This window comes from Myxocyprinus asiaticus, chromosome 3 (genome assembly GCF_019703515.2).
Source record: "Myxocyprinus asiaticus isolate MX2 ecotype Aquarium Trade chromosome 3, UBuf_Myxa_2, whole genome shotgun sequence".
NCBI classification, from domain to species: Eukaryota; Metazoa; Chordata; class Actinopteri; order Cypriniformes; family Catostomidae; genus Myxocyprinus; species Myxocyprinus asiaticus.
In genome coordinates this window covers 34,682,712-34,695,035 of record NC_059346.1, presented here as the reverse complement: position 1 = coordinate 34,695,035, position 12,324 = coordinate 34,682,712, and the positions used below count along the sequence as shown (strand labels likewise).

The window sequence follows — 12,324 nt, the reverse complement described above, 5'->3', positions numbered from 1 at the left end:
GGTAAAACATTCAACTTACATTTGTAAGGGGCTGTCTTCACTGACGTTTGCTAGTTGCCACATTCTCTATTGTTTACAATTGTTTTGTCAGACCCTCAACACAGCCAGGTAACTCCACCCCTTACGCTATCTACGGCAAGCCGCGAGTGCTGAGTGCATAAAGTGTCCAACATTCCACACACCATTTTGATGGTTGAAGAAGTGTACCATCCAGGTACTCATAGTACACTTCTTTTTGTTGCATTTTTAGTGTAAACATACTACTCGCACTACTTACACTACAAAATGGCGTAGAATAGTGCAGAAGTGTGCAGTTTGGGACACACCGTTACTCTAATCGAGTGGGTACATTAGTTTAGTTATCGTCACTTTATTCTTTGTTTTATTTGTATTTTTTTAGTTTATCCTCAACTAGTGCAATCTTGGTGATTTGAGTTGTTACCTACTTACATGAATCTCGTTTCTGTTTATTCCCTTTCCCTGTCTCCATTCTCATTACAACTAGAATATTTCAGACTATTCAGAACTATTTCAGAACTATTTACTTAAACTATTAAACTATTAATTTAAAAAATACAAAATATAATTAAAAGAATCTAAACATCTCAATGAAACAAAAGCTTCAGCTTTTAAACTTACTAGACAAAATTTGATTTGACTAGGACTTGCAATACAAACTATTTTCTCTGCACAAGGAATAATACCACAAACCAACATTTACTATGTGTGACTATGTATTCAAATATTATCTCTAAAGCATGTTCACACACTATCAACAGTATTACTGAGGTTGCCTACACTGCAGAACCACCCACAAAGCACTTAATTCCAAGATAACTTAACTCCATCATGAAATTCAAACTATAGAGAAAAACTGGCTGTGAAATTAAAGAGGGCACGAATGCTGACATCATTGTATCATTGGCGAAAGAGCAAAAACAAATAGCAGGAGGGTGGGGTGGGGTTAGGGGTTAAAGAACCTTCAGTTTCAAATGTGTACCACCCAACAATGGAGCCCCTCAGGCATCCAGCACAGGTGTGACCTGAATTTGATAAAAAAACTTAACTTCTTACCCAGAGTAAATAATGCCAAAGCTATCCAGGTGTACCTTTTGTTTGTGTGTGACTTTTGGCAGCGGGGCAACTTTCGCAACACAGGCGAGGAGAAGTACAATGTAGGCTGAGCCCAGTGCTTTATGAGCTCAGCTGATGGGAGAGATAACACAAACCTCAAGACTCAAAAACACTCTGGCTCAAGTGGATGGAGCTGATAAGAAGTTAAATGACAGTAGCATTTCTTTTTTTTTTTTTTTTTTTTTTTTTTACAGTTTTTGACAAAATTTTAGTCCAAGTTGTTCCCTGTCTGGACAAATAAAATATTTCAGTGAAACTCTACATCAGCAAATTTAAAACAAGTTAAGACGTTCTTTGGATGCTGTGTTTGTACAGCTGACATGTGTAATTTAAACTTCACATAACTTGCCGTCTGTTTCCAAACATATGGACTGTACACTACATGGTGGCCAAAACATACCAGATACATATGACAAAGGTATGTTTTGGGACAAAGACAGAGTTCAAACTGAGAGGGGTTGGGGTTTAAAAAGATGTAATAAAAGATTGTGGAAGGGTTCATTGGTAATGCAATATTTCATACACCTGAGGTGATATGCTACATTGAACCAAACAAAACATGAGGATTAGCCAAGGCATGCGCATTAAGGGTCTGCACATATGATTTCCCCAGCTAGATCTTCTGAAATTAACATGAGCATGGAAACATTTTTGCAAATCAAAATTATATGCTGTATTACACTTTGGCTGCAGTTTCCCAGTGAACTGTCCAGCGGGAGGCACCAATAGTGAGTGAAATGATGTTGGATTTTAGATGGAGGTTTTAATTACTAAAATGAAATTCCCAAACCTAACCAGTAGTGTCCTAAAAGATAAATGGGAGGTAAACAAAACAGAAAACCTTAGCATAAACCAACACCTAAGCCTAACCGATAGTGTTCTTGTCACAAATGCAACATAAACCTAACTGATAATGTCCTTGTCACAAATGCTACATAAAAAGCACATTTTCTGAAGGAACCATGTCAGTTCATATCGCTTCAATGACACTTTTGTCTCACGTGTCAGTCATGCTGGACTGATCTCAAGCCGTGGTCCTCGGAGTCCAAAGTCTAACACTCTATCAGGTGAGCTAGTGCGCAAGCTAGTTGGAATAAGTGTGTAAATGTAGATGTGTCTGTCATAGAAACGTTAAAATGTATAGTTTTTCAAATGATGCATTAGAGTAAAAGTGTTTTGATATCATAACATGTCAGCGAGCAAGTAACAGAGTGAAAAACAAGTGTTTATAAAGTCATAATCACCCGCTGTACTCGTGATTTGTGTAAAAGTGAATAAAACGCACAGTTATTGACAAACCTGTTTTTGTCCCTCAGGTGAACTTCACGGTAGACCAGATTAGGGATTCAGGGTTTAGGTTTGGGTTAGGGAGTTGGGCTAATAAAATATGCATTCCTGTTGACTGTATTACATAATTTACGACTAAAAATGCTACTAATTTTTGGCAGCATTCTTTGGAATTTTTACCCAGAAACTGGAGCTCACTTGTGCCAAGATACGTTCAAAAACACTTCCAGCTCTGGTCAATGGGGGCAGTGATTTGAATTTTTGGCAATCACAGACCGATTTCAGCAGCAACATTTTTTACCTACTGTTGCCAGATTCACAGAAGGTGAACTGTGACTTTTTTTTATCTGTATCTTTCCTCATCAAAGTAAAGCCTACATTCAAAATTATGACGCTTACAAAACAGCACAGTGCATACATTTACTGGGCAGTATATTAGGTACACTTGTGCACCTATTATTCATGCGATTATCTAATCAGCCAATCATGTGGCATCAGTTCAATGCATAAAATCATGCAGATATGGATCAGGAGCTTCAGTTAATGTTCGAATAAACCATCAGAATGGATAAAAAATTTGAACTCAGTGATTTCGGCAGTGGCATGATTGTTGGTGCCAGATGGGCTGGTTTAAGTATTTCTGTAACTGCTGATCTCCTGGGATTTTCATGCACAAAAGTCTCTAGAGTTTACTCAGAGTGGTGCCCAAAACAAAACAAAAAAATCATCCAGTGAGCACCAGTTCTGCGGATGGAAATGCCTTGTTGATGAGAGAGGTCAGCGGAGAATGGCCAGATTGGTTTGAGCTGACAGAAAAACTACGGTAATTCAGATAACCACTCTGTACAATTGTAGTGAACAGAATAGCATCTCAGAATGCACAACATGCCAGACGGGCTGGTTTAAGTATTTCTGTAACTGCTGATCTCCTGGGATTTTCATGCACAACAGTCTCTAGAGTTTACACAGAATGGTGCCCAAAAAAATAAATAAAAATAAAACTTCCAGTGAGCACCAGTTCTGCGGACAGAAACGCCTTGTTGATGAGAGAGGTCAACGGAGAATGGCCAGACTGGTTCAATCTGACAGAAAAGCTACGGTAACTCAGATAACCACTCTGTACAATTGAAGTGAACAGAATAGCATCTCAGAACGCACAACATGCCAGACGGGCTGGTTTAAGTATTTCTGTAACTGCTGATCTCCTGGGATTTTCATGCACAACAGTCTCTAGAGTTTACACAGAATGGTGCCCAAAAAAATAAATAAAAATAAAACTTCCAGTGAGCACCAGTTCTGTGGACAGAAACGCCTTGTTGATGAGAGAGGTCAACGGAGAATGGCCAGACTGGTTCAATCTGACAGAAAAGCTACGGTAACTCAGATAACCACTCTGTACAATTGTAGTGAACAGAATAGCATCTCAGAATGCACAACACATCAAACCTTTAGGCGGATGGGCTACAAAAGCAGAAGACCACATTGGGCACTTTATTAGCACCATAGTGTTCCTAATAATGCGCTCAATGAGTATATATTATTTTGTAGCACACAATGTAATTTTGCTAAAGGCATAATATGGTTAATCTATTCAAAAATATATGAAACTAAATATTCAGTTAATTATCAAATTGTCAACCATTGTATACATTATATAATTTTCTGTCCTTCCCACAAAAAAAAAAAAAAAAAAAAAAAAAAAAAAATATATATCTATATATCTATATATTTTTTTTAACCATTATATAACATTTGCAAAGCCAGGCTGTCATACCATTACTCAGTCATTTAACAATCTCCTTTTTTCGCTCCAAGGAATTTATTTGGCCAAAACTCAGATGCAAAATTGCCTGGCTTGCTCCCGGGAGGTCCAGAAAACATTACAACTAAATTAGTACAGCATAGATTATCTAGGTTAAGCTGTTTCAGTAGTTTCCCTGATGTGCAAGATGTGAATTTTTCAAAGCTGTTTTATCATGTTTATCCCTTGAGCTTCGGTCCAACCAAACCTGTTTAGAGTTACAATTACACTGAAGGTTCATTATGAATACTACAACTTGCAAATGAGACATAACTTGACCCAGGAAACCATAAATATCAACCTGCAACTATACTGTAAATTTTGTTTCTGGAATGTCTGTTCCTCATTATGCAAGTCATGCTTTATAAAGAGTTAATAACACCTGAACATAAGTTGAAAGATTAATGCTTACTGTATATAAAAAAGCTTAATTTTCTGCAGATGGTAAGAAAAATAACAGCCAATAGCAGGAATGTAAAGCTTTATGAATTAATTTCTAATAAGAAAAAATGTCTGGAATAGATTTCTGTAATACAAACATACCTACAAAGACAAACCTTCAGGCTGTATTAAGTTTATCTGTTCCTCACATAGCCTCTGACAGAAAAAGTATTAGGCACATGGATTTAATTTTAAATAGAGTGGGGGGGGACAGAGAAAATAAACACTATTTCAATGCGATTTTTATCAAATGCAGCACATTAGAGTGAATGGAACAAAATGTAAAAGGGGATGTGAGGATCTGTCAGCATAATATTGTTTTTTTATAAACAAAAATACATTTTTCTTTTCATTTATGAATACTTTTTTTTTTCCATGAAGGGAACAAGCTGTACTCCTTATGCCTCAATTATACTGGTTTATAACTCTGAATTGGGGCTTTAAAATAGTACTGTTTACAAAGTCAACAATTAGTGGGAAAGTCTGTCAGTAGACACAGGCTCAGCTTGCCGTGCGCTCCTCATTTGATCTTAAAGTCACACATCCCACTGGGGTTGTTACAAGAGGGACAGGTAAAACCCTTGTTTTGTAGCTGGTTGTAACCAGGTAAGCACAGATAAACATTTTGCTCCCTGCTAGCCAGAACAAATATAACTTGAGTTTACATTCCACTTTTCCTTTATTTCTCTGGTCTTGAGTTGCACCGACACAGATTTATTAGAATTCTGTAATGCTTCCACCATTTGACCTGTGAAACAGTTATAATAAACCATTTATCCTACTTAGGAGTTGAAATCCCCCAACAAGATCTTTTCATCCCAGACTTATTAAATGAAACAAGGCCTTTTTGGATAAAAGTCTCATCTATTCAAAGGTCATGACATATGGTGATCAGATGTCTATCTGGGATGTTTTGACGAGGTTCTATATCAAACTATTACAACCCTTATTACAGTAGAACATGTAGGTCATACATAATCATCATATTGTAAAATTGTGCAGATGATTAGAGCATTTATATGGACTGACTGTTTTGGTTCCTTCTTTTCCTTACATGACTCTTCAATATAACTGGATATGTTACATGTAAGAACAATAAAATTTCAGTCGAAAACAACTAGACCTTGCTATTTAAGCAAGTTTTTTTAAGTGAATTACTACTCATCAACGATGAAACTGTTGTATGATAAATAAATATCTTCAACAATAAGCAAAAAATAAAAATAAATAAAATGCAAAAACAAAGTCCAATTTTTTTGGACCAATTTCAGCCCAGCTGACCTGAAAGAATAAAAAAGCACTGCAGACGTAAGGGCAAAACTGATATAAAGCTGCACTATGTAACTTTGTACTCTCTAGTGATATCAGTGGTTGAAACTTAAAATTGCAAGCAATTTGCAGAAGAACAATTTATATTAGTTGTGTTTTGGCACTGCTCTTCTGGCAGATGAATCTCATGATTTGAGCTTACCTGGCCTGTGTGTGATCATGACTGAGAGATATTCAGAGCCGGAGTCATAAGGTGCTATTTTTATGATGATATTATGTTATACAATTAAATATTTAAAACTGAAGTATTACTTGCTTTGATGAAGATAAAAAACATTCCTATTTACTGTACATATTTTGAATAAATTAATTTTACATTTATAGCCCTTTTCTGACACTACACTCAAAGTGCTTTTACATTTACATTACATTTATGCATTTGGCAGATGCTTTTATCCAAAGTGACTTACAGTGCCCTGATTACAGGAACAATCCCCCTGGAGCAAGCCTTGCTCAAGGACACAATGGTGGTAGCTGTGGGGATCGAACCAACAACTTTCTGCTTACCAGTTCAGTGCTTTAGTCCACTACACCACCACCACTCACTTTTACACAGAGAACAGGGAACTCAATCACCTCAATCACTTCCAGTATATTTTAATATGATTTTTCATATTAAATATACAATTAATGTTTGTATTGTACTACACATCAATTTAAGAGCTGAAACTCGTGATATGGCTGATATGAGTTTGATGGAAGACTTTATTATTTTTATATTATATTGTATACCCTCAGTTGATAATGCAAGTGCACCGTATTACAATAGTACTGTATGTCTATGCAATGCACACAATAACACGGTAAAATAAAAACATAAAACGAGGATTCAATAATGAAGGGGAAAAAATATACTTTATTAAATATGAAAATAATTTGCTTAAATATGCAATATAACAGTTACAAGAAGTCCATTTCAGAAGTCATAAATATTAGAAAACATGTCACAATAACTTCCCCCGACAACGTAGATACATTGCAATCGGTTAACACACAAGTAATGCTCAACTCAAACAAGCATGACAAGCAATATTAGCTTCAACAACCCTATCAGACAATATATCCAAGCATTATAGCAGGTAAACAACTTTGTCAAATGGATAACTGATATAGTACATCCATCCAGATTGCTGCAGTGCTGTCCTGAACTATGCGAGTGTGTGACTGAACTGAACTGAATGTAGTTTCTCCAGCCGAACATGAGACAGCCGGTTCTTCTTTCCTGTTTTTATGGGCATGACGTAATGATGCAAGGATGTACGACATAAGCCAGTGATTTCGTGCCAAATCCGACCCAACAGCTCAAAAATGCTAATAATTTTTATAGGCTTACCATCGTGAATCGGGGTGAGGTAAGAACATTGTTTTGAACACTGATTGTATATGTACTCAATCAATATGGCAATTTGTTCATTTTGAATCTAAAAATCTTACGTAGTGCAGTTTTAAGGGGGGCAATTACGATAAATCTTAAATTCCCTATTTACAATTATAAAACAAACATAATTACATTTTTTTGAAGGAGACAACAAAGATTGACCAAACAAAAATGTCATACTTATTCTCGATGTTGTTGACGTTTCGATGATTTGACCCTTTGAATTGCCCCTGGTACAGATGGTAGGCAATGTTTTAAGGTGTATGTTAGAAAGGGGGCTGCCCTCCTGAATTTGACAGTGTGGATTTTGTTCTTGTCCTTATGGAATTGCAGAAATATTCTGGGGGAATCCCATTACGTAGCAAATGGAGTGCTGCAATAATGTACTCACAGTAATTTCCCCACTGCGGTTGGCCTCCTCCCGCTCTGCCAGGGCTCTCAGGAAGTTATCTTTGAGCTCTTTTCCTGCATTTGCCAGCTTCCTGGAAAAGACAACATTTAAACAGTTTGAAATGTCCCTTAAAAAATCTCTTTCATGCCTAAACTGTTCTCTGTTTAATTTGTTCTCACAGGCGTACATTGAAGCGTACTGTTTTTGATATGCATGTATCATAGCAACACTATTTTCTGCTAGTCATAAAACTCCATGTTACATACAAAAGCTGAAACTACTTTCACATTCCATGATTTTTTAATAGACCCCCAAAAAAGTGATAAAATAAAAAGTCTTTCAGAATTTTTTATGACTATGATCAAAGAACCATGGTACAACGGTACTTGGAGTCAAGTCAACCTTTCAGAAAGAAATACAATATATCACAAATAAATATATTTGTCTTTTTCAATAAATATTAATAAACGTACATTCAAACAATTGGTGGAGAGAAACAAATTACCTAAATTGCAATAAAACAGACAGGACGAGAACTGTAATACACCAAACCCAACTATATTCATTTTACGGATTATGAAAATAATAAGAATAATAAGAATATCTGATTCCATTAATAATATGAACTGAGTTGACTGAAAAATTTAAATAATCCCAAGGAGTGATTTCAGTTAGACAAAATTATATGCTCATAAAAATAAATTATATTGCCTCCCTAACAAAACTCCTTTTACTAATTAATCACAGTGGGAAATGCTATGGAATAAATCCTCTCTTGAATTATCATCTCTGTCATTTCATAAAGGTTTTTCTCTCCATGCTCTTTGGCATGCTTCCATGAAAACAAAGATTTGGCATAGTCCAGACTGTACACCTGACATAACACTCATTGGCATTCATCTCTCAGACGTTTCACAGTGCTTTACCAGCAATAGCACCTTGTCATTCAGCACAAATTTGCTCAACTTTCATAATGTCTGCAGTATACTTGTAGAATCATCCGCTTGCCAGTAAACAAGTATTTGAGAACTTATTTTTGACCCTCAAGTTTGCACAGTTTTTTGCGAGGAGCAGCAGCAGGTGAAAAGGGCAACTAAGAACAGCAGAGGTTAACCTCTCCCCATAACAAAGAAAAACACAACCCACTGACACGTTTAACTTACTGTATCAAATTCGGTCTGCTTCTTTAAAACGATATCACTTTTACAGTCAAGGGATTGTTCACCTAAAAATAAAAATTCTCTCATCATGATTTTCGGTCTGTGGAACACAAAGGTATTTACACTCACTGAGCACTTTATTAGAAACACCTGTACACCTACTTATTCGTGCAATTATCTAATCAGCCAATTATGTGGCAGTAGTGCAAGGCTGTCAAACTCCCAAAATCTAGTGTCATTATTTTTAATAACTTATTTTTGATATGAAAACTAAACTGTGAGGGATAGAAGTACAGTCTCTTTAATGGGCTGTACAGTTGTTTAACTCATGCTGATTGTTTAGCAGATAAAACATTGCAATTTTTTTTTTTTGAGTGAGTGAAATCTCATTTTTTAACTGCAAAACACCATGAGCCTTCCTGCATTTCAGACTGACAAATTGCAAATCTAATAGTCTGCTGTGAAAGTTGTCAGGGAAACAGGAATAGGGAAAACATCTTGGTTACGTATGTAGTAATGAGACGAAGGGAACGAGACATTATGTCAGGAAGCTGACGCTATTGGGGGGGGGGGGTGTTCTTCTATACAACCTAGTTGAAACCTTTCTACAATAACGGCAATTCTAAAATTGGCTATGGTGTTTAAGCCCTGCCCTTTTAGGCGCGAAGCTGTCCGGTATAAAAGTGGGCATGCCAACACCATTCCTCAGACTTTTCTGACTGAAGGACAAGAGTGCATCACTCGCACCTCAAAGAACTCTGAGTCTGTAGTGCGGCCAGCTTACGCAATGTCTCGTTCCCTTCGTCTTAAGGAACCGAGGTTACGTACGTAAACGAGACGTTCCCTTACAACTCCGTACACTTGACATTGCGTCAGGAAGCTGACGCTATGGAGTCCCATCACGCCACACTACACGATATAACCTTCCATGACGGTGACCGTCATGAGTATACCGCAAGTGAATGATCCTCATGGTGGGCCAGGAGGGGAACACTCAGAATGGATATATGAACTATAGTCATATAGTATGAAAAAAACCCCTTCACGAACCCAGTCTGGAAGTAAGTTTTTTATATATAAAAGTGCTTGTGACTTTTTTGGGAAATACAACTGTTTGAACGCAGGTGGTTGTGTGAAATGATAGACAGCCCGTACGTAGAAGAGGGGCATAAGTATATGTTTGGCCAAAAAAATAGCAAGCACTGTAGTCAGAGAGGACTTAAAATGAGAGAGATGTTACGTCTAAGTTGTAAAACCTGGTGAATGTGTTTTGAGAACAGTACATACAGTATGCTGCAAAACATACTGTATGTCCTGTAAGGACACACCATTCATCCATGCCCATGAAGAGGCCATGCCTCTAGTTGAATATGCTTTAACACCAACTGGGCAGTTCTCACCCTATAACTCGTAAACCAAGGTGATTGCGTCAACAATCCAGTGAGAAAGTCTTTGCTTGCAGACAGACATTCCTTTTGTGCATCTTCCATAACACACAAAGAGCTGGTCAGACAGTCTGAATTGGTGGGTGCGTTCAACATATGTGTGTAGCGCTCAAACAGGGCATAACAAATGCAAGGACTTCTCATCCGAAAAACATGTACCATAGTACTACCATTATTTTGGACATGATACTATAGTATTACCATGTTTTTGACATAACATACTAATACGTCTTTTGTACATGGTACCACCATGTTTTTTTTTTTTTTTTTTTTTTTTTTTTACAGTACATAGTATTTTCAAGGTTTCTGGACATGGTACCATGTTTTTTTTTTGTTTTTTTTACATGTACATACATAGTATTTTCATGTTCCCTGTCTGTCACTCACTCGACGTTGTGTCGATGTAGTGACACTAGGGGTTCGATCTTGAGAGCCCCAATCACCTTTGCTTAAAATAGAAAAGGTCAATGAGAATTGCCGAGTGAAATTTGCATGCTACTCTCTGCCCCCGGACATACGGGTATAAAAGGATATGGCGTGCACCACTCATTCAGATTTTTTCTTCAGAGACGAATGTATGTATTGTGTTCATCCTCTTACCTTTAGCTTACGCTGCTTGATTTTACGGCGCATATCAGCGGTCACCCTCGCACGGTCGAGTGTTTCCCCTGGGCACTTCGGCGGCTGAGTCCGCAGGTGCTAAAAGAGTATATTCAAAAGAGTATATTTCCTTCTAAAAGAGCTCGCGCAAATGCTTGGTGTCTTTTTAAAGATGTCCTTCCGCATTTGTGCTACTGGATGTAGCCATTATCTCTCTCCTCCGGACAGCCATGAAATCTGTCTCGAGTGCTTGGGGCGCCAGCACGCCGAGGCAGCTTTCGTGGAAGGGTTATGTTCTCATTGCGAGAACATGCCAATCAGAACGTTGCGGTCGCGGCTCACTTCCTTCTTCATGAAGCAAGAAGCCACCGTGGCTGCTCCCCAACCCGCTCCGTCCTGGGCTGATGCTCAGCCGGCCGGGTCGGCAAGCACCGCGGGCAATCTGGATGTGGATATGGGAGCGTTTTCGCCGGCTCAACCCCCCCTTTAATTTGTCGTTTGCGGCTCGCGACAAGGATGAGCTTTTGGTCGCAACATCAGAGGGTGGGCTTCTGCTATCGGAAGCGGATGAATCTTTTGAGCTCCCGCCCACGGGCGGTAGAGAACAGGATGAGTCGGACGCTAAGATGGCAGCCGTGCTTGCCCGGGCGGCTGCGAACATCGTGCTGAAGTGGAACCCTCCACCCTGCCCTGAGCATTTGCGGTTGGATGATTGGTTTCTGGGCTCGGAGCGCGAATCACAGTCGCGCCCGCCCCAGTGCCTTTCTTCCCGGAAGTGCACGAGGAGCTAACGAAGTCGTGGAAGGCACCTTTTTCTGCCCGTTCATGCTTTGCGGGCTCGTCCATCCTAACTACCCTCGATGGCTGAGCGGCTAAGGTATATGTCGAGCTCCCCAGGTAGAATGTGGCATAGCGGTGCATTTATGCCTGCAGAGCGCAGCCACCTGGCGCGATCGACCAAGGCTCCCTTCCAAGGCCTGTAAGTTCTCTCCCTCATTAATGACGAAGGCTTACAAGGCTGCGGGTCAAGCTGCATCCGTCCTGCATGCCATGGCCATCCTGCAGGCCCACCAGGCCAAGGCGCTGAAAGATCTGCATGAGGGTAGAACAGACCCAGGGCTGATGCAGGAACTGCGTACTGCGACCGACCTCGCCTTACGTGCGATGAAAGTCACGGCACGTGCCCTGGGCCAGACGATGTCCACTCTTGTGGTCCAAGAGCAGCACCTGTGGCTCATCCTTGTGGAGATGCTTGACGCCGAGAAAGTCCACTTTCTTGATGCACCCATCTCCCAAGGGGGGCTTTTTTGGCAACACGATCAAGGATTCCGCCCATCAGTTCTCAACGGCGAGGAAGC

General features: G+C 39.1%; 1 protein-coding gene across 1 annotated transcript in view; it reads right to left on the bottom strand.

The window, feature by feature from the left end:
* Window positions 1-12,324, bottom strand: part of LOC127429829 (cilia- and flagella-associated protein 299-like) — a 124,298-nt gene that overhangs the window by 67,119 nt on the left and 44,855 nt on the right. Inside the window, exon 3 of the mRNA XM_051679082.1 lies at window positions 7,762-7,852. Within this exon, the coding sequence (XP_051535042.1) occupies window positions 7,762-7,852 (91 nt within the window). The remainder of the gene's footprint in view (window positions 1-7,761; window positions 7,853-12,324) is intronic.